Source organism: Budorcas taxicolor, chromosome 17 (assembly GCF_023091745.1).
Source record: "Budorcas taxicolor isolate Tak-1 chromosome 17, Takin1.1, whole genome shotgun sequence".
Lineage (NCBI taxonomy): Eukaryota > Metazoa > Chordata > Mammalia > Artiodactyla > Bovidae > Budorcas > Budorcas taxicolor.
Window position 1 is genome coordinate 55,925,824 of NC_068926.1, and position 27,552 is coordinate 55,953,375.

Sequence of the window (27,552 nt, forward strand, 5' to 3'; positions counted from 1 at the left end):
CTCCACTCCAGTATTCTTGCCTGGAGAATTCCACGGGCAGAGGAAGAGGAAGCTGGTAGGCTACAGTCCAAAGGGCCGCAAAGAGTCGAACATGACTCAGTTGACTGAGCACAAGTGAACAAAGTCTCTGAGATAAACCTCAGCTTGTCAGGGCTCAGCCTTAATGCCACCTCCTTAGAGAGGTCTTGCTGGATTACCAGTCTGCATTAGGTCCTCATGGTTTCACTCCTTCTCCTAGAACCCTTTTCCCTTACTGTGGAGCAGTGACTATAAATTGTACCCATAAATCCATCAGTTCAGTTGTTTTGTCTCTGCCCATATTTTCCAGGAGACTATAAGCTCCCTGAGGGCAGGGAACATGTCCTTCTCAATCCCTGTTATCGTCCCAACACCACGCATCTGGTGGTTATATACTAAGTGCCAGATGAATATCCTTTGAGTGAATGGATACACGTGTGCTCTTACTTCATGAGGATTTCCATCTTATCCTGTAGACAGAAGCCAGCCTCCTGGGCCACGCTGTAAAACTTGGCCCTCATGGTGTTACACACCCCACTCTTGTACTGGATGATGTCACGGTTGGCGCGGCTGTGGACACAGATAAGATGGGCTTAGGGGACCAAGCCCAAGGGACAGACGCATCCCTGGGGCCCAAGGTGCTTTGCAATAATACACAGCCAGGTTCTCCATCCTCACCTGAGACCTCCCTCAGCATTCCCCTGGATGTAGGGAATAACAGACCTTCCCAACAATGTTGGACTGGTGACTCAGGCCTTATTACACGAGCCCATGATGAGACATCTGGTCACTTTAGCTCAGCAAGGGCTAAGGACAGTGAGATGAAAATAGAACCTGGAGCTGGGAGGTAGATTCAGGTTCAAACTCCCTACCACCACGTTTTAGCTATGTGGCCTCTGGTGAGACATTTCATCTGGCCAGGTTTCAGACTGTTTCCTTGTAGAATGGGACAGTACCCCTGCCTCACAGAATTAGTTTTGAGGAATAAGCAATAATGAATATAGCAGTTTTGAACTGTGGTGCTGGAGAAGACTCTTGAGAGTCCCTTGAATGGCAAGGGGATCAAACAAGTCAATCCTAAGGGAAATCAACCCCGAATATTCTTTGCAAGGACTGATGCTGAAGCTGAAGCTCTAACACTCTGGCCACCTGATGTGAAGAACTGACACATTGGAAAAGACCTTGATGCTGGGAAAGATTGAGGGCAGGGGGAGAAGGGCGGGGCGACAGAGGATGAGATGGTTGGATGGTATCATCGACTCAATGGACATGAGTTTGAGCAAACTCCGGGAGACAGTGAAGGACAGGGCAGCCTGGCGTACTGCAGCCCATGGGGTTGCAAAGAGTCAGACATGACTGAGTGACTGAACAACAAGCATGGAGGAAGGCTCTGTTGCCACTGTCTGCACGGGTCGCTCCACATCTTGGCTATAAGCCCCTTGCTCTGGCGTCCTTTGTCCCTCAGTTGTATCTATGGCTTCAGGGAGTCTGGTTGGCACTGGGTTATTTCTACATCCCTGGGAAGATGGAGGCTGCAGGTGCCACAGTCCCTCTTGCCTGGCACCTTCCGTTGCCTACCTGGCGTACCTTTTAAGCTTCTTCTGGAGCACCTGGGAGTGGCTGTCTCCGCTTGTACTGCTGGATCTGTCACTGAGACACAGAGAAATGGTTTCACGTTGCCTGGAGTCTGATTCCCCCCCAAAGGGTGACTTTAGGGCCCCCATGACATCTGCCAGCCTCAGGTGAGTGTGGCGGTTCTAATCAAGGCATTCGATAGAACTGCGTGCTTTCCCCACACTTTGATCTTTGCTCCCACTGGACACTCTGCTTGCAGAGTCTTCCTTGTTTCTCCCCCAGCAGCTCAAATCCTGCCGGATCTCATGGCCTAGAGCAAGTGCTGCTCTGACTCTCCTAGTCCAGTGGTGGCCTACTGCCTCTGCATGTTGCTGGGATGACAAGTTTTCAGGAACCCAGCTTCTTCTGTATAAAACCGGACTCTCCATCTGGAGGGCAGGTTCACTGTGCACACTCCCATCCTCCTCTCTGTCCTCACTTCTCCTGGGGTTGAGTGCAGATCTGGGGAGGGGCAAGTCCTCCTGGTCATGCTGTCTGGGGTGGTCCCAGCCCCAGGCTGCCTCTTCATTCAAGGATTCTCTTAACTGGACCCTGGTGCTGAACACCCAATTCACTCAGTTTGGGAGACAGGCAGAGCTGGGTTCAGAGCCCAGCCCTGGCACTGTCTACTCCTGGGCTGTGGAGAAGCGCCTCTGCTCTGGAGTGTCAGTTTCCTCATCTGTGATCAGGCAACTCCTGGTGCCATTTGCCCTTTCTAGGTTGGGAGGTGACTGAATTCCTTAAGCGGCTGCTCCCTCCTGTGACTGCCTGGCTGGGGTCCCTAGATGGGGTGAAGCTCTTTGCTCATCCCCGCCCCCCCATACCTTCTGCTAGGTCCTCCTCCAGTGACCTGGGCCTTCAGCACCCACGTCCAGCATCTTCTCTCACACCCTGCCCCGCTTTGTTTCTTCCCAACATTTGAGACACTCACTTGACTGCTTTATCTGTGTGATTCTAGAGAGTGAGACTATTTTCCTTATCCCTGTGATGTGCGGCAAATCCTCCCCTTCCTGCTCTGTGACATGTTGGACTTCTTCAGGGAGGCCAGCCATTTCTCAGACTCCTCCCCACAGGAAAGGGCCCGGCCTTTGCTGCTTTTCCCAGAGGCTCATGGGACTGGACCCAGAGGTCTCAGGTCTGGCAGGTGATGGAGCAAACCCTTATCCCATCTTGCTAGGGAGCAGAGCCCCGGTAATAATACCCAGAAGGCATTGCATTTGGATTCCAACCAGCTGCCCCTGCCTCTGCTGATGAATTCTTTAGGGGAGCAAGTGGGCTTTGACCTTCCTCCTATAGATGGCTCTCTTCTAGAGCTGAGAGTGTGACTCAGGGGGAGGCAGGAGGTGAAGGAAGTAGTGTTATTAGCTGTGATTTAAAAAAAAACAAACAACAAAGGACCCTTCTGCCTGTCTCAGTCAATCCTTTCCTTGACCCTCCTTGAATTTCAGCCCTACTGGTCTTTGCTCAGTGCCTCTAAGCTTCCTCCTACCTCAGACTCTTTGCACATCTGTTCCCTCTGTTTGGAATGCTATTCCTTCTATTCCCTCCACAGCATGGATCCTAGGTTCTATGGGAAGGTACAGGAATCACCTGGAGAGACTGCTCAGAATGAATGCAGATTTCAGATCCTACTGTTTCCAGCCAGAAGCTAGCTAATTCTTCTTTTTCCCTCAGGTCCTAGCTTAAATGTCAGACTCAGCCTTGGTTAGAATCCTGGTGCTCAACATTCACCTAATCCTCCGTAATTCTCCTTCAGAATGCTATCTAGGGTCATGATTACACAACTATCTCTGTGGGATTATTTGATAAATGCATGACTCTCCCATTAGAACAGTAGCTCTTAACCACTGGCAGGATTCAAGGAGATCAAGAATGCAGATGGAAAACAAACAAACAAAAAAAACCCAACAGGTTGCATCTTCAGCCTTTCGCAGAAATGGAAATCACAGGTTTTTACACATCACATTAAAATTATGGGAGATACTTTGAAAGATCATTTACACTTGACACTAATCCAAAACTACAGTAGTTATCAGAGCTGCTGCTATGTCTTGTTGTATGAGGCATTGCTGACGAAGCTCACAGATGACTATATATCCCATATTTGGTTGTAATATTATAATCAATATTACTAGATTTCTTTGTAAACTTCTGTAGTTTATAGTCTGCATTTGGAAGCATTTTGCTGAAAGGCATCCATAAGCTTTCTTGGATGGCCAAAGAGTCTATGACACAGGAGTTATGATGCCAGACCAGACAGTGGGCTCTACCCACAGGGCAGACTGCATCTGTCTTGTTTGCTGCTGAATCTCAAAACAGCCGGGCACAGCTCCTGGGACATAGTGGGGACTGAGAAGTATTCTCTAGATGAACAAATAAACTGGGGGCAGACCTGCCCCTGCCCCATTACAAGTCACCTGAGTAAAGAGGGAAGGGGTAGTTCCAAAACACACCCTCCCCCCTTCATCTCTCCACTACCAGAGAAGACTAACTTTATGGCTCACGATCGTTGGGAAGTAACAGCTAAATACGCACCACCAAGCCCTGGGAGTCAGGTAACTTATTTCCAGTGAAGAAGGAAGAAGATCCCCCTCTTTGCCCCCCTTCCCACAGTCTGGTGAGGGTGTCTCTGCAATGCCCCCTGTAACCATGTGTTGCCTCCTGACTTACCCACTAGGGCCCCGGGCCTTCCTACCTTGATTTGCGGGTGGTCTGCATGTCCTTATAGGCAGAATCGCTCTTGTTTTGTCTGAGCACTGACAAGATGCTGCAAAGCAAGATGAGTCACTTAATAAGGCTCTGAACATATGATGCTCTGAGGCAGTAAACATCCATGGGAGAACGAACGGAGGGTGCTCATCTACAGGGGGGATCCTAGGTTCTATACGAGGGCACATGAGTCACCTGGAGGAACCACCCAGAATGCACGTGTAGACTCCTGAGCCACATTCCTAGAGATCTGGAAACATCAGGCCTGGAGTGGGACCCCAAAGCTGCATTTAAAACCACACACACACACACACACACACACACACACACACACACACACACATGCACAGTCTTCTGACTCGGGTTCGCAGAGAACATACTTTGAAAACCTTAGAATTTCCTGACACACCACGAAACAATGCCTGCTCAAAGTGCTTGTTAAAAAATATGGTTTCCTCTAGGGATTTTGGTTCAGTGCATCTGGGATGAAGACCATAGATCTGTAGTTTTCACAAGTGCCCCAGCTGATTCTGATCTTCAGGGATGTTCGGGAAAGACTGTTAGAGGATTTTAAGAAAATGTCATCTTCCTAGACAATGTTATGATCTGAATGTTTATGGTCTACTACTACTGCCCCCCACCCGCCCGCCAAATTCATATGTTGAATCCTAACCTTTTAGAGGATGCTGTTAGGAGGTGGCGGCCTTTGGGAGCTGATTAGATCATGATGGGGGAGCCCTAATGATTGAAACTGATGCCCTTGTTTAAGAGACCCTGGAGAACTAGCTTGTTCTTTCTACCACGTGAGGATGCAGTGAGGAGGGCAGCTGTCTATGAAGAAGAGCATCCCTGCTGGACACCGAATCTGCTGGCATCTGGATCCGGGACTTCGCAGCCTCCAGAACTGTGCAAAATAAATGCTGTTCACAAGCCACTCTGTTTATGGTATTTTTTGTTATATCAGCCTGAACACACGAAGACATGGGACCAGAGGGCAGTCTGGCCCTTGAGGCTAGGGGCTGGAAAGGCAGGCTTTCACGGGTTTCTAAACAGCCCAGAATTCTATGTCTGTCTTGATGGGAGCAGATTTGGTGTCTAAAGTGAAGTAGGAATCTACATTTTTAAAGTGAGGCAGGCAAAAGAAAACCTGCAGCTTTCCCTAACTGTCTCTGTGAAGCTCTGCAGAGAAGCCTCCAATATTTGCTGTCTTTGTGAGAGATTAGGGAAACTTTTCTCCTAGACGAATGGAAGCAGATAGGAAATTTCAACAGGTTCTTGCACTGAAACCATGGTTATCTTATCATTAAAGTGAATGCAGGGGCCAGGTGAAGAGTTTTGTGAGAACCAGGTTCTCATGTGGTTTAGTCTTTGAGTGCCTGAAGCGAGTCATCCTTCTCCATTTATGAGATGGGACAAAGGAATTGGGTACTGGTTAATCAATCTGTCTCAGCAAAGTGCTGCAAAGGTTCCACAGGACACTGCACATGAAATAAAAGTAACCACCGCCTCCACTGTCACCAATTTTTACATGCTTAACAATATGCCAGGCACAGGCTAATATGTTAAATGCATCATCTCACTAAATGCTTAATGTGACTTGGTGACGTAGACATTATTTCCGTAATAATGAAAACACTTTACCAGGAAATTATCATTTAATTCTCACTGCAGCCCTTTGGGATAGGTTATTAATGAGCCTCATTTAACAGAATTGGAATCAGGCTCAGAGAGGTGAAGCATCTTGCTCAGCAGCACACAGCCATTAACTCATGGAAATGGAGCTCAACCCTCCTCTGCTTGGTACCACTGCCAATGCCTGGATGATACACAATCTCATTCTAGAGATGAGAAAACTAAGGTTTAGAGAAAGGCTGAGGGACTTGTTCAAAGGCACTAGGTCTTGAACCCACGTCAGTCTGATTCCAAAGCCAGTGTTCATGATGTGAATGCTCACACAGGAAAGGAGCTTCTTGGAGCTGATGCTTCATCACTGTCATCTGTCTTTAATGCTGATAAGCCAGGCAAAGAGGCTGGGGCCGTAAGGGCCAACACTGTCGCCGCATGCCTCAGAGCCGCCCTTCAGGGCCTCGAAGCAAGTTGAAGCAGCAGCAGCTGCCAACTCATCATGAACAAGCAGAGGCGGGTGTGATGCATGTGAGCGTGCTTGGTGAACTGTAATTATGGTAATAACAATAACCGATAAGTCATAGCCAGCATCCTAGTAGGCTGAAGGCGATGATGAACCTCTCTCGTTCCTCATTCATTCTCAGGAAGTAATTTGCTTACTTAGAGGGATCCACGCTTGGGAAGGGAGCTTCAGCTCTAGCCTGCATGGTCTCTGAGGCTTTTAGAGGGTCAGACGTCCAGTGCCTGGGGCTTTCCGCCGGAAGGAGGACACCTTGGGTTCAAGTTCTGACTCTCTGAGCCAATTACATTGGTTGCCTGTCAGCTCGAAACTGCAGAGGGATTCTTTTTGCTCCATGGATAGAAATCAGAATCCCAGAGGTGGCTTCCAAGGTCCCAGCAGACTTATACCTCTTCCCATCCCATTTTGGCAGCATTTTGGTCCGTTCTGAGCATGTTTGCACATGCATGCCTGTAATGTTCACTCCCCTTGCCTGCTCTCCCTGCTTCTCTTGTAATTTGGTTAGCTAGCTCTTCTTCATGCTTCATCCAAAATCTCAGCTTGAAGTTTCCTCCTTGGACAGAGCTTCTCTGATCCCCATCCCAGACAAGATCAGATGCTCCTATTACTTCCTCTTACAGGTCTGAGATTTCTTTCCTAACACTTCCTGCAATAATGAGTACAGTTGGTCCATCCATATTCATAAATACACACTAAAAGAATGAATGAATAACCTTTGGGTTCCTGGGAAGAAGGGCAGCGGAGTAGTTAAAGGAATAGTTTTTGGAATAAGAAAGTTGCAGATTTGAGTTGTCACCTTACCATTTGTTAGCTGGGTGACCTGAAACAAGTTCCTTACCCTCTCTGAACCTCATTTCCTTATTTGTAAAATATAGACAACAGTACCTACCTTGCGGGGTTGTTGGAAGGACTCAGGGAGGTGATACATGTGAACAAAGTACGCGGTTCAGCACTTGTCACAGAGAAAATGCTCAACCATGGGGCACTGCTGGCCTGAACGATATCACTCTGATGCTGACATCCTTTATTTGACCAGGTATCAAGAGAATATACCTGGGTGCCTGTCTTTGCATCTCGTTTTCCAGGGTGATTGTTCTCCGAGCATCTTCCCGAACCATCTCTAGGAGCTTCTGCAGACCTGATGGGAACACAAGAAGTCACTGCCTGCAGGGTGCCTGTGAGACAGGACTGTGCAGGTCAGGGCCCAGCCCCCAGCCTGATATCATCTTTGCTTTGGAGCACTGTCCCGTGGTAGCTCAGTTGGTAAAGAATCCACCTGCAATGCAGGAGACCCTGGTTTGATTCCTGGGTCAGGAAGATTCACTGGAGAAGGGATAGGCTACCCACTCCAGTATTCTTGGGCTTCCCTTGTCGCTCAGCTGGTAAAGAATCTGCCTGCAGTTGGAGGACCTAGGTTCGATCCCTGGGTTGGGAAGATCCCCTGGAGAATGGAAAGGCTACCCACTCCAGTATTCTGGCCTGGAGAATTCCATGGACTGTATAGTCCATGGGGTTGCACAGAGTCGGACACAAATGAGCAACTTTCACTTCACTTAACTTTGGAGCACTTGGGGGCTGGAGAAGGATAAGACCAGGGTCTAGAAGTCTGACAGGTTGTAAATATGACTCCTCTGCCTCCTACCAGTGACCAGCCATCTCCTTTGGAATGCCATCTAGAGTCCTCCCTGTGGCCTGTGAGGCCTTGCAGGTCTTAGTTGCTCTTTGTCCCTCCTGCCTCATGCCATTCTCCGCATCCTCTCGCCGCTGGAACTCTACTGCAGCCTGAGAGCGCTGCTTCTACTTCCAAGAAGAAATCAAGAAGTCACCTTGTGGGGGAAAACTTTCTCTTACTGCATAGGCCTGAGGTTCCCAAATGGTGACCCATAGGCTGATTGGATCGGATTGGACTGGGACGCCCAAACTTGCTAAAACTGGCGGATTTCTCATAAAAACACCCAGGCCTCCAGCTTCCCTGTAAAGACTCTGAGGTGCGGCTCATCACTGTTGTGTGCTGATGGGGCCTTCAGACTTTCAGGGCATTCTCCAGCTCACCATCGCTCTCCCCACTCGTCATCACACTAGCTGACTTGTATTTCCGTACTTGGTACTGTTGCTTTTTATACAATGTAGAGATATTTCTCTGTGTCTGGCTATTGTGTGTTGACTTGAGTTCTCTCAAAAGACAATGTTCAAGCCCTAATCCTCAGTACCTCAGAATATAAATTATTCATGTTTTTATTTGGAAATATGGTGGCTGCAGGTGTAGTAACGAAGAGGATACACTGGAATGGCATGTGTGCGTGCTGAGCCTCTTCAGTCGTGTCCGACTCTTTGCAACCCCATGGGCTATAGCTAGCCAGGTTCCTGTGTCCATGGCATTCTTCAGGCAAGAATACTGGAGTGGGTTGCCATGCTCTCCTCCAGGGGATCTTCCTGACCCCGAGATCAAACCCGTGTCTCTTACATCTCCTGCAGGGGCAGGTGGGTTCATCACCACTAGAACCACCTGGGAAGCTCCACATTGGGGTAGAGTGGGCCCTTAATGCGGTATGACTGGTGTCTTCGTAATAAGTGAAGAAGATGGCCACGTGAGGACAGAGGCAGACTGGACTGTCACTGCATCTACAAGCCAAACTGTTGAGGGTGCCAGCAACCGCGAAAAGCTGAAAAAGGCAGGGGAGGGCTCTTCCCCACAGATTTCAGAAGAAACAAAGCCCTGCCGACACCTTGGCGCCTAACCTCCAGAACTGTGAAACAATAAATCAATGCTGTTTTCACCCAGGACATGGTGTTTTGTTAAGGCAGCTCCAGGAACCTAGTACACAGACACTCTTAAAAGCTGGAAAAGAACATATATCTGGAGTAAGCTACATGCTTCAGGGTGAGTAGGAGAGTAGAAGCTCTAAGTGCTTTATGTGGATACAGATGGGTAAGGTAAGTAGCTGGCACTGTGCTTGTCATCCAGGCACTGTCAATATTTGCAGAATAAATAAGTAAATGACTAAGGAGAAAAAAAAACAGGAAGGGTTTGGAAAGCTCTGAGCTAGATTTGGAATATTAATGAAGGAACACAATGCCAATGTAGACACTTTCCTTCAGTAGGTGTCTGTAGTCGCCTCAGGGTTAAGTCTCAAAAGCCATACCTGGACGGGTGAAGCCAGTGCTTCCCACGTCTGTTCATGTCCAGCCTGGTTTGTGAACGCAGTCACTGGTTGCTGGGAAGAGGGTGTTCCCCTCAGCGACCTCCCCTCGGCCATCCAGGCTGTGATAATCATCAACGTTTAGCCATTTTCTACCCCACCTTCCTCATTCTCAAGCAGTTCACCTTCCTAGTAACCTGTGGGCAGGGTTCCATTCGACCTGACTCTGACCTTCACTTTTGTCTTATCATGCCCACCTCCCCTCCTGCTATGCATCCCAGCATCCTTGTGGTGTGTCCAGAAGCCTGTTTGTGAGGGAGCTCTGGCTTTCTCCCCTTCTCTGCTCCCCCATTTCTGCCCCTACTTGTAAGCAAATCAGCCTAGTGGGTGGATCCCGGAGAATGCCCAAAGCGACCTGGCGCACTGGGCAGCTATCCCAGAGAATCCCCTCTATGGCTCCATATGCCACTTAAGGCACTGAAGTCTGTTTGTTTGTTTTTTCCTGCTAGCCAGTAATGCCTCTGGGCAGGAATGGTGCCTGCCAACATTGAGGTCCATCCATCCCATAGCTGAGGCTGGATGTGTATGAACTGGCACAAAACCTTGGGCTGTGAGGCCCGCATTTACCCACAGAGGCTAACTGAAAGGAGAGACTTGTTTGCAAAAGGTACAGATGCCACGAGATACAGTTTCCCTGAGGAAGACAGCCCTGTGATGGATGCCCACACTTGGAGGAACCTGCCTAGTTCTTAGTCCCCAGGGCTATGGACATGCCATTACCCAATACTCAGAGACAACAGCATCCTCTGGTTCTGGATGACAAGCCACACCCCTAAAGAAAAAATTCTAGTTCCGTCCTCCATCACCCATCCCCAGCCAGTCTAAGAACCTTACTTGAGAGCAACTATACCCTCCCTTTGGAGGAAAAGAGAGGGAGTCCTTTTGTTGTATGCAGTTGGTTCAAGGGCTTGGGGGGACAGTAGAAGCCACAGGACTCTTCTTTTTGAGTTACTACTTAAGTGAGTTTTTCCTCTAACAGTTCCAACACCAGCAGCTTTAAGACTGGCAAGAGAAACGGCACGGGCTTTAGTTTCTCTGGAATCCCGATCACTGACTTGGGAGGAGACCAGTCCACACAGAGGCCACGGCCCGCTGTCCCCAGTGATTTGTGTCTACAAAGACTTCATTATGCAGCCAGCCCTGGAAATTAAACCTTGGTCAGATGGTGTATCTCTCAGAATAGGATTCATGAATTCAGAATCAATTTGAGGAGGTTTTAGAAGGCAATGAAAGTCTGGGAAATTAATCTACTTTTGTGAAGGCTCTGACAAACGCAGTAGAGGTTAAGGGATGAATAGAGGAGAAGGGTGAGGAGCTGGAGGGAGAAGAACGAACTCTCTGGATGTCGGTCTCTGGTGGGAATGCATCTCCCAGCCATTGCTGTGCACCTGCCGTGTGCCAGGCTGAAGCTAAGACATTGTTCCACGCCTGAAGGGAGCTCACACTCCTTTCCCCTTTCTTCCTTAGTAACAGAAATATATATATGCATATGTACTCTGTGTGTGGGGGGGGAAGGGGGTGGGCATGGGAGGAAGCATTTATTACCCCAATTTCCCAACATCCTTTGCAGCTAAAGGACTAAATGCTGTGACTAAGTCCTGTGGCTAAATTCCGGGCCATGAGATTTTAGGAGAAATGTTGTATGAAGCTTCTGAGAAGACTGCTTAAACTCGGTTGGAAGTGAGCACTTTTCTACTTCACCTACTTCCTTCTGCTTCCGTCCAAGGATGTGACTCTGATGACTGGCATTCCAGCAGCCATTTTGGACCATGAAGTGATCCATGGTGAAGAAGAAAGACAGAAGGAAGTAGGATCCCTAATGATATTTTGGAACCACTCTATCTCTAATCTGGGCTTCCCTGGTGGCTCAGCTAGTAAAGAATCTGCCTGCAGTACAGGAGACCTGGGTTTAATCCCTGGGCTGAGAAGATCCCCTGGAGAGGGAACGGCTCAGTATTCTGGCCTGGAGAATTCCAGGGACTGTATAGTCCATGGGTTGCAGAGAGTCGCACACAACTGAGCAACTTTCACTATCTCTAACCTGCAAAAAAAAAAAAAAAAAGTTAATAAATTTTTATCTTTTTTAAACTAGTATTTTTCAGGTCTCCATACCTAGCCAAAAGAAGTTCCTACCTGAAACAGGGAGACGTCGTTGTATTAAGTGAAAAGTAAGTACCTAATGGGACTTCCCAGGTGGCTCAGTGGTAAAGAATCCACCTGCCAATGTAGAAGACACAGGAGTTGGGGGTTCAATCCCCAGGTTGGGAAGATGCCTTGAAGAAGAGAATGGCTACCCACTCCAGTATTCTTGCCTAGAGACTCCCGTGGACAGAGGAGCCTGGTGGGCTACAGTCCATGGGGTTGTATAGAGTCAGACACCACTGAGCATGCATGCACTTAACGACTTTATACAAGCAAGTAAAAATACGAAGAACTGAGAGGAAAGCAGGGAAAACTTTGCAGTGAAGAGCCTACGTCTCACTTAAGAAGGGCGGCTCCAGTTGAATATTTTCATACAGTTTGCTGGCCAACTGTTGTCACAAACAGTAACGTTTTTTAAAGCCAGGATTTCGATGTCCAAACTCTCAAGCTTAAAAAGTCACTCCTACTTAAAAAAATAATAATAATAACTTCTGTGCTAAATAACACATGGATGGCAAGAAATAGCCTATGTGCCCTACCTTTCTATCTCGAAACTAAGACAAAAGATAGGGGTAAAGAGGGCAGGGTCCAAAAGAGTTTGGGGAGGTGCCACTGGCTGCGGTTTGACTCAGAGGAGGGAAGCCACTGGGAAAGGGTCAGAGGTGTCTTAAAAAGGGGGTCACAGTGTGACACAACTTCCTATATCAATTTTCCAGAAAAGGCACATTTCCAGAGACAGGAATTAAGTTTGTGGTGGGAAAGGAGAAAGGCTGTCAATGGACATGAGCTTTCCTTTGGGGTTGATTGACATGTTCTATAATTAGATGGTGGCAATGGTTACACAATAAATTTACAAAGAATCATTGAATTGTACACTTAAAACAAGTGAATTTTATGGTATGCAAGTTATATCTCATTAAAGTTTAAAAAAGCAGGTACCGAATTTCAAAAATATAGTATGAAAACATAAAATACCTTATCAATATTTTTATATGATTATATGTTAAAATGACAATATTTTAGAAATTGGGCTAAGTAAAATACAGTATTAAAATTTTTTAAAAGAGCAATTGCTGACCATGGGCTGTTTCCCCAGTGGAAATGGTCCAGAGTAACCCAGGTTAGAGTTTATTTCTGATTTCCACTGGGGGAAAGCAAAGGGGTCCTTGGAAATTGACCAGGGCTAGAGGACCTGTGTGTCTTCTTTAACTGAGTGGGGGTAAAGGTGAAGCATGAGGGGCTCTTGATGCCTGGCTTCAAGGCAGAGTCAGCACAGACTGGTCAGATCTAAGGCAGGACTTACTGATATGGAGAGGCTCTTCTTCAGGCTTGGTTGAAGACGATTCATTGTCCTCGATGTCTTTGCTGCCTGTCGCCTGGATGATCACACTTGGAGGTTCATCCGAGCCCGGGATCACGGAGATCATGCTGCTCTGGGGGGATGACCCTCCACTCGTCCGAGACAGACTGAGGGTGGAGCCTCGTCGGCTTGGTTTGCGGGTGGTGGGGCGTGCTACAGGGATTTTGAATTTCTTGGTCTGAAGAAAAGAAATAAGAAAGGGAAATTTTAGAAAGAATGAAGGAAGGAGGGGAGAGGGGAGGGAAGGAAGTAAAAAAGCAAAACCCTGGCTCTGAATGTAAATTCTTTTTGACTCTTTCCAAACACCATGAGATATATTTTGGGTCTGGGGAAACCTGCCACGCAGTGACGTCATTTATACGTGTGTATTACCACAAGCAAGTTTGATGGGACTTACTCTATTCAGTGAGTGCCATGATTGCCCAGTAGTCACCACAGGAAGCTGAACATGTAATCCAATGACACTGCCATGAACCAGAACACATTTTGACTTTCCTTTTGTAACAACCATCAGAGTTGATTTTTAAACTAGGGGAGGATGGGTCTAATTTCTTTTAGCTGCATCTTGTTTTTCCTCCCCCAATTCTAGGAATCAACTTTGTGTTCACCAGATGACACCTGGGCCTCAAAGAATAAAGAGTTATATTCGCTGGGGTTTTCTGAAGAATACGAAATGGAGAAAGCTCTAGCCTTTACATTCAGAGGTGGAGTTGGGGAGGCAGAGTTGACTGATGAGGAGAAGGGGAGGTGCCATGATGGAGGTGGGCAGGAAGACCGAGATGACAAGTCTTAGGAGGCAACAGGCGGAAGGTAGGGAAAGTCCTGTGAGAGGAACGTGAATTTTTGAAAGGAGTCAGAGTGGGCAGGTTACAGGTATGTGTGCGTGTGCATGTGTGTGTGTGTGCGCACACTCTCTTGTATGACTGGCTGTCACTTTAGAATGTACTTTGTGTGGTTATGTCCTCATTTAATTCATGATTAATTAATTGGGCTAAGTAAAATACACTATTAAAATCCTGGTCTTAGGTTTCCTAACCTGTCCCAAATTTACTCAGCTACTCCAGGTAAGAGCTCAATGCAGGTCTGGGCTACAGTTTACACTCCATTAAAATAGAAACAATTTCATTTGAGAACATTTGAAATGAAAGCTCTTGGAGGGCAGTCTGAGATCTTCTTTGGCTGAAACTCATAGCTTGTGATGCCCTAGGGAAGAAGATAAGGAGAGGCACACCTGAAGACACACAATATCTGATCAGTGTCTAACAGGGAGGCTGCTGCTGCTGCTGCTAAGTCGCTTTAGTCCTGTCTGACTCTGTGCGACCCCATAGACAGCAGCCCATCAGGCTCCCCGTCCCTGGGATTCTCCAGGCCAAGAATACTGGAGTGGGTTGCCATTTCCTTCTCCAATGTATGAAAATGAGAAGTGAAAGTGAAGTCACTCAGTCGTCCCGACTCTTAGCGACCCCATGGACTGCAGCCCACCAGGCTCCTCCGTCTATGGGATTTTCCAGGCAAAAGTACTGGAGTGGGGTGCCATTGCTTTCTCCCTAACAGGGTGGAGAGGGTGGCTTTCAGCAGGCCTCATCTCAGGGAGTCCACAGTGTGTAATCAGAAGTTATTTTTTGACTGGCTACTAAGAGAGTCAAGTTGGCTTAAAGCTCAACAGTCAGAAAACTAAGATCATGGCATCTGGTCCCATCACTTCATGGGAAATAGATGGGGAAACAGTAGAAACAGTGTCAGACTTATTTTTTTGGGCTCCAAAATCACTGCAGATGGTGAGTGCAGCCATGAAATTAAAAGACGCTTACTCCTTGGAAGAAAAGTTATGACCAACCTAGATAGCATATTCAAAAGCAGAGACATTACTCTGCCAACAAAGGTCCATCTAGTCAAGGCTATGGTTTTTCCAGTGGTCATGTATGGATGTGAGAGTTGGACTGTGAAGAAAGCTGAGCACCGAAGAATTGATGCTTTTGAACTGTGGTGTTGGAGAAGACTCTTGAGAGTCCCTTGGACTGCAAGGAGATCCAACCAGTCCATTCTGAAGGAGATCAGTCCTGGGTGTTCTTTGGAAGGAATGATGCTAAAGCTAAAACTCCAGTACTTTGGCCACCTCATGCGAAGAGTTGACTCATTGGAAAAGACTCTGATGCTGGGAGGGGGTGGGGGCAGGAGGAGAAGGGGACAACAGAGGATGAGATGGCTGGATGGCATCACCAACCAGATGGACGTGAGTTTGAGTGAACTCCGGGAGTTGGTGATGGACAGGGAGGCCTGGCGTGCTGCAATTCATGGGGTCGCAAAGAGTCGGACACGACTGAGCAACTGAACTGAACTGAACTGGAGTCAATTTCTAGGGAGGTTGATAAGAAGTCTGGGGTCCCTGAGGAGGAGAATGGGGTCTGGGACTCTCAAAGCAGAGATAGGGGTCTGGAATTCTCAAGGAGGAGGAAAGGACAAACATCTTTTTTTTTTCCCCTCTATATTCCCTTAGTCTGTCACATAAAATGTTTTTTTCTTTAAGCCCAGAACTGATGATTACATAACAAACAACTCAGTTTAAACTCTGTACTAAGGATTATATAACAACAATGTATCCTGCTTGAGGACAGTTTCTCTCTCCTGAAAACCTTCTGGCTAATCCTGTTATCTTAAAATGTAAATTATGGGAGTGGGTCTAGTAAGATCTTTACAACCTTGAGACATTCTTTTGATTTATTGTAATAACTAATTAAAAAAGTATATAACTCCTTTGCTTAGATTAGCAAGGGGGGCACTCTCTGTTCCCCTTCTGATGTCTATATCAGAAGTTTTCTCTGTTCCTTTTTATACTTTAATAAAACTCTGCTATACGAGATCTCTTGAGTGATCAATCCTGGTCCCCAGTCCCGAAGCTAAATCTTCTTCTTCACTGTTCACAGTAAGCTATCACTACTTCAGGGGCCCTGAGTGTAGGTGGAACTGTTAGGGGAAGCACACTGATTGAAAACGCCCACCCTGGCCAGGCACCATAGTAACCATTTATGACAGGAGATCTTGATAAGGAACATGGAACTAATAAGCCACTACCAACTGGAAGAGTTCGGGAAAGGTTGAAAGGAGACACCGCGTGTCCGTCCACTTCCCAGAATCCCTCTCGCTAGCATCCATCTTGGCTGAGCGATGTGTGCGCCACCAGGAAAGACTCTGAATTAGAATGATTGGCCAAAGACCACCGGAAACTAATCCCATCACCATAAAACCCGAGACTGCTAGCCATGCAGCAGAGCAGTTCTCCTGGGTTCCCTTACCCTACTGCTCTCCACCTGGGTACCCTTTCCCAATAAAATATCTTGCTTTGTCAGCACATGTGTCTCCTCGGACAATTCATTTCTGAATGTTAGACAAGAGCCCAGTTTCTGGCCCTGGAAGGGGTCCCCCCTTCCTGCAATAGAACCTCCCTGCTCCGGAAGAGGGAAGGGATTTCTCCATTACACAAGGCAAGGAGGTCGGGGAAGAGGGACAGGAGGAGGCTATGGGTCTTAAGATGTGATGTCTCCCTGTGAACACCACCTCCCCCAACAAATCTTCAGGGAGAAGCCACACAAGTGATGGAATGTTTCAGAAAGTGATAGCCCGGGGACCTAGAGTTCCAACTGGGTTTAACCAGATCTCCAAGGGAGTAGATGAAGCTACAAAATGACTGAGATAAAGAAAAAGCAAATGCCCAAAGCTGACATGCTCTTGCCTTTGATAAATTAGCAGCCTGGTGCGGCACCCCCTTTGTCGTGGCACTGCAACTGGACAAGAGCTTGCCAGACGGTCAGAGGGCTCCTTTGCCCCCTGCTCCAGCTAGGCAGAGAGACTATCAGAGCTCTGTGACAATACCTGTAGAAGTCAGCTCTTCCTGACTCACCTGGCACAACGTGAATTCTTGATTCTGGAAACCAGACTCTTTTACATCAATGTCATTTTTGACGTCTGGACAGATTGTGTCACCAGGACAGCCTGGAGTCTTGCAATGAGCATTGGACCCAGAGCTCGGGGACTTGCCTGGAGCAGGTCGCTCCCCTACCTCCTCTCCCTCATCTGTACAACAGAGAGGATGGGCTGGGATGATCACAGACGAGCTTTCCACCCAGAGTTCTGTGCACATCTTCCTTGCATTAGGATTTCATTCTGTGCTCCTAAAGCTGCCATTAATTAAAATTCAATTAACAGTCACAGCCAGGAAATCCAAAGTGAAGGGCTGACACTTCTGATTAATTGAGAGTGGCAGAAGAATAAAATGTGTGTGGGGGGAGGTGTGATAGGCAGATTCGGCATCCTGCTTGCCCTTTATTGAACTGACTCTTCCTGAATTGACTTAAATCCCCAAATGCTTCTTCTCTGTGTCTGGTATTTCACTCAAGGAGTGGTGTTAATTGGCTGCTGTGCTTCCAACCAGGAAGGACTGCTTTTTTGCAAAACAAGGAAAAGGTTTCCTTATACTTTCTTAGAAGCAGGGGTTTCAAACTGGTGGCCCATGGGGAGATATGTTTAACTGCTCAGAATTCTACAAACTGGGCATATGTTCATATGAAGTACTGAGGTTACTGGTCTCTCTTGAAAATGATAAGTTCTGGATCCCATTTTCACATGGTGAAATGAGTAGAGCTAGGCAAAGGTTGTTTCCTTTAGCTGTGCAGGAGAATTCTTGTTTGCCATAGACCTCCCCACTCCCTACTATATTACCCAGCCTAATCTTTCCATTTATGCAATTTCCCCAGCTTTTGAGGATCACTGCCCTGGCACTGATGAGCTCTACACATAAAGAGGAATATTGATTGCTGTGGAAGTTGACTGGAGCCTCTCTTTCAAAGTCCTTATTCTGCAGGTGGAGAAACTGAGGTCAATAGAGAGGAAAGGACGTCTTCAACGCCATGCAGGGAACTGGGTCACAGTGGCTAAACTAGGTCTCCTGACTCCTGATTCAGTGCTTCCCCAGCCTCAGGACAGACCACACTGCAGCCTAGAGTGTGACCCACAAACTTGCCCAGGAGGGATTTCAACTCGGAGTTCAAGGGCAAGTGATTCACTCACCCCTCCTCCAACTATAGTTGTCAATAGTCCTGAAGGACATTTTTTTTTTAAAAGGTTCGTGGCTTCTGCCGCTTTTTTCTGTGCATCTCTGGAGACAGATGCACATGGTATCTCCATAGCAACTTTCAGTGATAAAAACAAAGGCTCTACTTCTCAGATGTAGAGTGTTCTGATGAAAAAGCAAGAAAACGGTGAAACTTCCTGAGGGGCGATGATAATCATGATGCCAGAGAAAACATGCTTTTGAAGAGCTTGGTGTTTAATAAACAGGGTTTAATAAATAAACCCAGGATTAGTTAACTCTTGGCTCTGCATGGCTTCATGCAAATTACTTAACCTCTCTGAGCCCCAACTTTATGATCTCCTACCTGGAAATAACTATAGTATTTACGGAGTAATCAGGAGGACAGGACTGGTTAATATACCTAAAGAGCTTCTTTAGCACAGAACCTGGCCCATTGTAATTCCGTTTACAGAGTGGCTTCTAAAAACTATATAACCACAATAATGCACAGCATTTTAACATTTTCAAAATGAGACTGTGTATTGTTTCCTGGGGTTCTTTGCTAAGGTTGAGAAATGGGCAGAAACCAACATTATTTCCATTCTGTGGGCTGGGGCATGGGTTCAACAAAAATCTCATTGTGTGTTCTCTCAACAGCCTTAAGCGCTCTACTCCTGCCATTATTATTATTATGGGGCTTGTTTGCTAAGTGGATGTGTTTGGGAGTTAGGAATACTCTTGAGTGAAGAGAACAGCACTCTGGATTTTCTCTTAATAATAGACCCACGTTCTAGTTTGTAGAAAGCCCTGTCTGTTCAGTCACTCATTTCTTGTTTTCTGAGTTAAAAGAGAGAGAGAAAGACAAATGACTGTTATTGATTAAAAATATAGAGCTAAAGAGCGAGGTGAATCCATTTCCTCCCGGTGACATCTTATTAGGCAGCTCCTCCGCTACTCCTCCCCTCCTCTATAAAGTGGTATCTAGCCAAATGGCATTTCTTCTACAATCCCCAGATAACCATTTTAATTAAATTCACAAAAGCCATCCAACAGCATGAGGTTCTGATTTCCCTTCACTCAGAGCACCAACTAGAAAAAAAAAAATCCCATCAGAGAAAAGACTGGCAAAAAATGCCTCCCCCTCCAAGTTGGGGTTGGTAACCAGACGACAGAGTGGTGAGCAAACGGTTACCTTCGGTGCTGTGACGAAGTGCTCCCATCTCTGTCCCATGGACTTGTCCTTATTGATTTTTTTTATTGTGCTCTTGCTTCCACCTGGGTCCCTGAGTGAGAAAACAGCTTAATGAGTTTTCCGTTTCTAGAGCCTCAGTTTATTACAAGTACTTTTAAGAAAAGCAATAAATCGGTGATGGATGGTGGCACTTCTCTGCTGTGATTTTCCCCACTCCTGTACTCTGGAAACAGTGGGAGGGGCAGTTCTCCATGGCCGGGGTCTTGTGAGTGGGGATCGAGGTTAGGAGAGACCGCAGCCTGCGGGGTAGGGCCTGAGGGAGGTGCAGCGTATTTGTCCACATTCTGCATCTATCTGCATCTTGGACTCGGGTCCTCTAGCAGACTCCAGAGCAGGTCTGTGGTTCCTCTTGGGGGTGAATCGAAAAGCATGTTTGTTTCTGAATCTCTGCCTACTCTAGTGCCTAAGGGTCTCACATCAGGGACAATTCTGAGTGACACAGAGAGAATTTCTGGGTGTGTTTGCTGCGGGGAGGGGTGCTAGGGGAAGCTTGTGGGATGAGTTGCACAATGAAAATCACAGGTTTGGAGTTTACTGAGTGAAAAGTTCTATACAATCCTACACGCAAGACGCTTCTGTGCATTCTCGCTGAATCACCTCAATACCACCTTGTTATGCAGATATTTATCATCTCATTTTACAGATGAGAAAACAAACTTGGGGTCTTCAGTCACTTGCCCAGATGCATATTTACAATGGATCTAATGACCATCCCTTGCGTGGGTCCCTCCAGGCCCCTATACCTAATTTTTGTATTTTAACTTTGTATTATTTTTCTTAAAGTGCCCCTCTCCCCAAATGAATAAACTTCAGGTCCCACGAAACCTGGATCTTCCCTCGTGGGTTGTAACTTTCTGAGTAGGAGACCGAAGCCTCAGTAGGTCTGGAAAGTGACCTACCTAGAACCCTTTATCTGAAACCCATGGGACCAGATGTGCTGCCAAATTCAGAATGTTGGCATTTTGCAACGGAAATACGCTGTATGTATACAACATATTGGGGGCAGGCGGAGAATGGGACGAGAGAGGATGAGATGGCTAGATGGCATCACCGACTCGATGGACATGAGTTTGAGTAAACTCTGGGAGTTGGTGATGGACAGGGAGGCCTGGTGTGCTGCGATTCATGGGGTCGCAAAGAGTCGGACACGACTGAGTGTCTGAACTGAACGGAATACTACATATTAACATAATCTTGCCAGCGGGCTTTGAGGCACCATCTTTTAATTCAACATGTTAATATTTCTGCAGCAGTATATATGAATATTTACACTAGGTGGGATAATGACTACAGATAGCTTCAAGTTTTGCTACCAGATCAGTTTGGTTCATGTCAGACTTTGCTGCCAAACTGAGCTATGGAAAAAAACCGAGTTTTCAGAGCCTTTTGGATTTTGGACTTGTGGCTACAGGGTGGTGGAGCCCTGCTGACAAGCAAGCTGGAAGACTCAGTAACGACCTCTACCTTTGTAACAACTGATTGACTGATCTCTTGATCTCTCCATTCATCCATCCATTCGTTTATCTCCTTTTTCCCTGCAGAAAGGATTTTTAGATGTCTGGGAGCCTTTAAATCGGTTGGCTGGCTGTCACTCAGCATAGAGGAGGGGCTAGAAGGAATGAGACAGCCAGACCAGTTTGACTGTGGGGAGGCATCAACAGGAATCTAGGCTCCTCAGGGGCTGCTGGTCAGGAGAGGTGCTCAGATAGGAGCCAGAGGTGAACCTCACTTACTGACTGGTTTCTGTGGCATGGGGGTCTGAGTAGCAGAATCAAAGGCTTTTACCAGCCCCAGTGGAGAGGGGGATGTGTGCGCTCTTTGTTGGCAGAGCCTTGCTGGGCATCTCCTAGCTCACAGCCTCGATGCCTGAGAAATGCATACAGGGTCAAAGTCGGGCTGTGGAGGGCGGGGTGAGAATGTGCCTTCAAGCTTTTTGTAAGACTTTATGTTTGATTACACAATAAAAAGCCCTCTGAATAATTAACAGTGAAGCTCATTTAACGTTGATTCTGCCTGCCTCTCCCCCGAGTAATCAAATTAGGGAATATTCAAAATCCAGCCAGAGAAAGGAGCGATACTTCAGTCCTATAAACAATATTTAAACTAGCGGCGCTTTTGAAGTCTGATTTAAGGCTCACCAACTGGAAGCTTTAGCGTTTCTGCTTTGGAGCATTTTCTTTCAAGACCACAGGGCTTTTCTCGCCTTTTCCCTTTGCTAACTCAGCCCCTGCTGTGCCTCCAGCCTTCTTCTTGAAGTTCAAAAGCAGCCCCTCTTTCCCCTTTAAAATTAAATCTGGTCTCGGCCAAGCTTTCAAAATCTTAAATATTCAGACCCAATTGGGAAGATGGAGGTTTATCATTCACGCAGACTTCCAAGACGACCCGAAATCTATTGCAACTTCAGGCAGCGGGTTAAATGAGCTAAAAATGCAGCAGGCTTCCCAGGGATCTTAAAAAGCCCTGAGCATCGCTCTTGCAAAGCCATTGATAAAGAAAGGGCCTGGTTAGACAGGATTGGTCTCTCTGATGTTTCATTTTCAGTAGCAAATAAACGAAACAGGAGGATCAATAGGGAGACAAAAGGAAATAACCTGAGCATTGTTGTCCACAGTGGGCTGACTGCACACACCTCAAGCAAGGAGGGCAGGCAGGCTGGTGTTCCTTCCCAAGGCCTGGAGGCACAGTCAGAGCCCTTCACCCACTGGGGTCTCAGGTTTTCCTGGCTCTCTGAAGTCAGGTATAGCTCTGTGACTTGCTTTGTTAAAAAAAAAAAAAAAACATGAGTGCAAGTGACCGGTAGCTTGCAGGGAGGATGCTTTAAGGGCCAGTGCTCAAGTCAGACTCCCTTTTCTGCTGTGCTGATGGGGAAGCTTATGCTGAGATGGAATTCCTATCATCCTGGGCCCCCAGGTGACTGAGGTGAGAAGACTCCCGTGTGGATTACATGTACAGGGTGAACGAGATGTGAGCTTGGGCTGTGCTAAGTGGCTGAAATTGGGGGGTTGATCGTCCGGCAGCTTAATTTACCTGACCTAATTGATAGCTCTGATTTATTGTCTGTGTGATCTCAGGCCAGTCTCTTTGAGCATCAGAACCAGGAAAAGGGGTATATCTGGGTAGTTAACTGTGGGTTTAAGAATCTGGTGGACCAGCTGTCTGAGTCTCTGCCTGCCCTGCTGCTTCTGAGATGTGCAATTTTTTTAATAATATTGACCCTCTCTGAGCCTCAGTGTCCTCAACTGTCAAATGGGGAAATAGTAGCTGAGTCAGAGGATGATTAGAGTGAAGATGCAAAGAAATGGGCTTGTTAGGAGCTTGGCAGGATGCCTTGTATGGAGAACTGAATACAGCTGAACTATGAACTACATGCGCTTTTTTTGACAGACATCTCAGTGTGGTATGGAGGAGGTGCTGGTGGTGGGTAGGAGGCATTCAGGCACATCCGTGGGGGAGAAGCCGCTGCGATCTTCAGACCACAGTCTCTCCCTGCTAAAGCTTTCCGGGGGATTCTATCGGCTAGACATCAAGGGAAGGGGTTGTCGAGCACTGTTACGTCTCTTCTAACTCTGGCTGCCACTTAAAGACATCTAACCACAGTGCAATCTGGGTCATTTTCTCAAATGCTTCACTCGCTCTTTCTGAATCCGCATTTGCTTCTGAGGGTAGAGGGTCTGCTGGCGGGTTTAGGACATGTTCACAAGTCCACAACTGGAGATGGCGGACGGAGGTACCTGCTGACTTTGCAGCAGAGAGAGGCCGGAAATCAGAGCTCCCGTGTTCTCCCTGGCCAGGGTGCCTGCCCCACCTCTGGAGTAATAGGCTCTGTGGCTGCCCAGCCATGTTCTCCCACTCCTGCAGAGATGTCTGCTTGAGTACAGGAGTGGGAGGATCAGTGCAGGGGAAATCAGAAACTTCACTCAGACGTCACCTTCTGTGTGAGTCTTCCCCTGACGACTCAACTTAAAAGTCACCCTACTACCCTGTCACAATCACAGCACCCTGTCAATTTCTTCATGACGCCCACTGCTATCTCAAAGGATCTTGATTATTATGTGTTTATTATCTGCTTCTCCCCACCACCTCCCTTGGAATAGAAGCTCCAGAGGGCAGGGACAATGTCTGTTTTTCCCACGGGTGTATCCCCAAGAGTGCCTGAAAAAAGTAGGTTTGAGGAAAATGAGGCTTTCCAGGGTAGGGGTGGTGGGGACGCATGATAAGGGAAAAACAACTTAGTTTAATAATTACTATTATGTGTCTTGTTCAGAACAATGCTGCATTTTTTTTTTAAGCGACAATCTGGCAAACACTTAAGATCTTGAGAGAATTGGTTGAATATGTTGATAAACCCCAAAGGTATTAAAAGAAGTTTTGACATGGAGAGATAATCCCCGTGTATTAAGGTAAACAACAAAAATTTAGTTGCAGAACAATAAATGTAGACTAGCTTTTTTTTTTTTCTAAAGGAAAGTATATATTTACATGTCATATGATCTTAGTAAGTTATGGTCCCTTTTTATATCCTGGCAAATACTACTTCATAATGAGTTCTCCTTTTTTTTGATACCGGATTATTTCCTAAATTAATTGAAGGTTTTGGGGCTTTAGCTAGAAACAGAGGAAACAATCATTTAGTGGTTAAGTGCAGATGCCTTGCACCTGGGCTTTGTTGCTGTTCTTTAGTCACTCAGTCGTGTCCAGCTCTTTGCGACCCCATGGACAGCAGCACACCAGGCTTCCCTGTCCTTCACCACCCCCTGGAGCTTGCTCAGACGCATGTCCGTTGAGTCAGTGATGCCATCTAACCATCTTGTCCTCTGTCGTCCCCATCTCCTCCTCCTTCAATCTTTCCAAGCATCAGGGTCTTTCCTAATAAGTCAGCTCTTCACATCAGGTGGCCTAAGTATTGGAGCTTCAGCATCAGTCTTTCTAATGTATATTCAGGATTGATTTCCTTTAGGATGGACTGGTTGGATCTCCTTACAATCCAAGGGACTCTTAAGAGTCTTCTCCAACACCACAGTTCAAAAGCATCAATTCTTCGGCACTCAGCTTTCTTTCTTGTCCAACTCAGACATCCATACATGACTACTGGGAAAACTATAGCTTTGACTAGATGGACCTTTGCAGTAGGCAAAGTCAAGTCTCTGCTTTTTAATATGCTGTCTAGGTTTGTTACAGCTTTTCTTCTAAGGAGCAAGTGTCTTTTAAATTCATGGCTTCAGTCACCATCTGTAGTGATTTTGGAGCCCAAGAAAACAAAGTCTGTGACGGTTTTCATTGTTTCCCTATCTATTTGCCATGAAGTGACGGGACCAGATGCCATGATCTTAATTTTTTGAATGTTGAGTTTTAAGCCAGCTTTTTCACTCTCTTCTTTCACCTTTATCAAGAGGCTCTTTATTTCCTCTTCACTTCCTGGGCTACCTGGGTTCAAATCCTGACTTTTACTAGCTGTGTAACGTACAGCAAGTTACTTAAATTCTCTTTGCTTCAGTTTCCTTAAGTCAGAATGAGGCTCAAATGAGGTCACATCTCCGGACCAGTGCCTGACATAGAAACCACTCACATGACAGCTAGTTTCCTTATAACACAGTGGCTAGATTTAGGTACCTGTATCATATTTGAAATGTTTTATATGTAGAAAGGCATCTATCTTTTTCTAAAGGAGGTGGTGGGTTCTTTGGGCCTAGAAGCCCAGCCCTTGAGTGTCTGGACTCTCTTAATGAAAGTCAAAATTATTTGGAGTCTCCAGTTGAGAGCGGGTATAGGGCTTCCCTGGTGGTCCATGGTTAAGAATCCGCCTTGCAAGGCAAGGAACATGGGTTCGATCCCTGGTCTGGGAAGATCCCACGTGCCATGGAGCAGCTAAGCCCATGAGCCACAACTACTGAGCCTGTGTGCCTAGAGCCTGTATTCCACAGCAAGAGAAGCCACTGCAATGAGCAGCCCATGCACTGCAATGAAGAGTAGCCTCTGTTCACCACAACCAGAGAAAGCCTGCATGCAGCAACGAAGAACTAAAGCCAAAAATGAAATAAGTAAATAAATCTTAAAAAAAAAAAAAAGAGTGGGCCCAGGAATTCCTTGGTGGCCTACTGGTCAGGATTCCAGGTTTTCACTGCTATAGCTGCATAATGCAGTCAAAAAAGGAAAAAGAAAAAGAAAGAGTGTGTCCAGTGATGTCTCTGGGACAGCTGAGGCAATAAGACACACCTGACTGTGTGCCCACGTAGCTCCAGGGCAGAGCACTGATTACCTGACTGTGGAGGCTCAGGGCGGTTGGAGCAGCTCCTTCCCTCTGCCTGAAAGGTAAATTGGCAACTTCTCACTCCCCTCTTTGACCTGGGGTCTGCCCTGCTCTTTCCCACTGAGTGGGGCTAAGGAGAGGTGTCACTAAGGCTTGAAGTCCTTGCTTACACCGGGTCTTGTCTGCTGCTCTGTAAAGGTCCACTCGTTTCTAGTCAGTCCTTGGAAAGTGAGTCTCTAATAAGAATAAAACCGATATGAGTTCACAACCCTTTATTCAATTCCAAAATCCAAAGGGTCTTGAAAACAAACAAAACAAAAACTTATAATTTACTTGGCAGCAAAACATGATCTGAACTGATGGAAGACTATTGATGACCTTTGTTTACCTTGAGTATCCATTTAGTGTAAACATTCATTTTTTTTTTCTGCAGAAACATGTTTGACAATAGGGTGCTGTCCTAGTTACCTCTGGGAGTAAAATGCTCTATTGTCTCATATTTCCATTCTAAAATGCCGAAAAAGAAAAAAAAAAAGCCACAATTTTGAAATGCAGCTGGCCCCAAAGGTTTGAATAAAAATCTGTGGCCCTTCATGTATAAAACAAGTCTTACTTTGCCTAAACAGAAGCTTCCATCTCTCAGAGGAGGGTAATTAGCACATTCATTATTGAAGGCTTTTTTTCTGCTCTCTTTGGACCTGATCATCTTGTCAATTGAAATAAACTCTTGTTAGAAGTAGAATTAATGAGGATACTAGAAAATGATAATGTGTTTCTATTGCCACACGATGAAATCGGTAAGATCTTTTTGTTTTTTTCCTTTCTAAATAAAGTAGAGACTCAGACACAACTCAGAAGGACATCCTAAAATCTGTCATCTCTCCACTTTCCCGACCATCCACCCATCTACCCAAATATGGGATCTTCCTGAGATGAACAAAGATCATGTTTGTAGCATGCCTGCTGCCAGTTAGTAAAATTTTGCTGACTGTAGAAAGCCCACTTTGAGGTACTTTGCAATGGGCTCCTGAGCTATGTTTTGGGCCCGTTTTTACAGGTGAGGGATCTGAGGCTCAGAGGTGAGGAGCTTGTGCAGGTCACTGGGCCAGGTGGCAGAACCATGATCAGACATGAGATCACCCCACTTTCTTTCTATAAAATCCACAAGGGGGCAGGGACTAGACCTACAGCCATCATTACGTCTAACAGAAATGAAACCTCTAGGAACCTACAGGTCCCAGAGGATGGATGTTTCCTTTTGGAAAATGCATGGTGGGTGTCAGGACTCAGGGTTTATGTTTCAAGCACTTCAGTAACAGGAGATGCTTGCTGCTTGATAGTGGAAACTCAGAAAATCTCAGTCAGGAGAATTGAAGACTTGGTATTTTCCTCGTGGGGTCATTCCCTGGATTGCCCACCTTCGCAACCAGATTTGGGTTGAACTCATGTAGCTTCTCCACCCCTCCCTCTCCATCTCTTTGTATGTTTTTCCATTTACTCAGTGAACATAGCTCTCAGCCATTGGTAAAATTCTGCTCAGAGGTGTATGTCCTCCCTCGCCCTAAGTCTCAGTGGTATTGACAGTCACATCCCTAACTGCTCTTTAAAATCAGGATTTTGGTCTCGAATAGCTATCATTTAATGAGCACTCACTGTGTCCTCAGACATCATGCCGAATGTTCTACATACTTAATCTTGCTTAATCCCTACAAGAACTCTTCTGGTTCTGTTCTTGCAGACAACTTGACTCTCCTTAAAGAAACAACACCTTACATGCCTGCCTGTTCCTCGCTCTG

At 46.5% G+C, this 27,552-nt stretch overlaps 1 protein-coding gene across 1 annotated transcript in view; it reads right to left on the reverse strand.

Annotated features, from left to right (window-relative positions):
* CCDC60 (coiled-coil domain containing 60) overlaps nt 1-27,552 on the reverse strand; it is a 165,029-nt gene that overhangs the window by 5,020 nt on the left and 132,457 nt on the right. Inside the window, exons 6-11 of the mRNA XM_052655022.1 lie at nt 19,450-19,540; nt 13,133-13,367; nt 7,541-7,625; nt 4,328-4,399; nt 1,597-1,668; nt 466-588 (exon numbers count right to left, since the gene is read on the reverse strand). Of these exons, the coding sequence (XP_052510982.1) occupies nt 466-588; nt 1,597-1,668; nt 4,328-4,399; nt 7,541-7,625; nt 13,133-13,367; nt 19,450-19,540 (678 nt within the window). The remainder of the gene's footprint in view (nt 1-465; nt 589-1,596; nt 1,669-4,327; nt 4,400-7,540; nt 7,626-13,132; nt 13,368-19,449; nt 19,541-27,552) is intronic.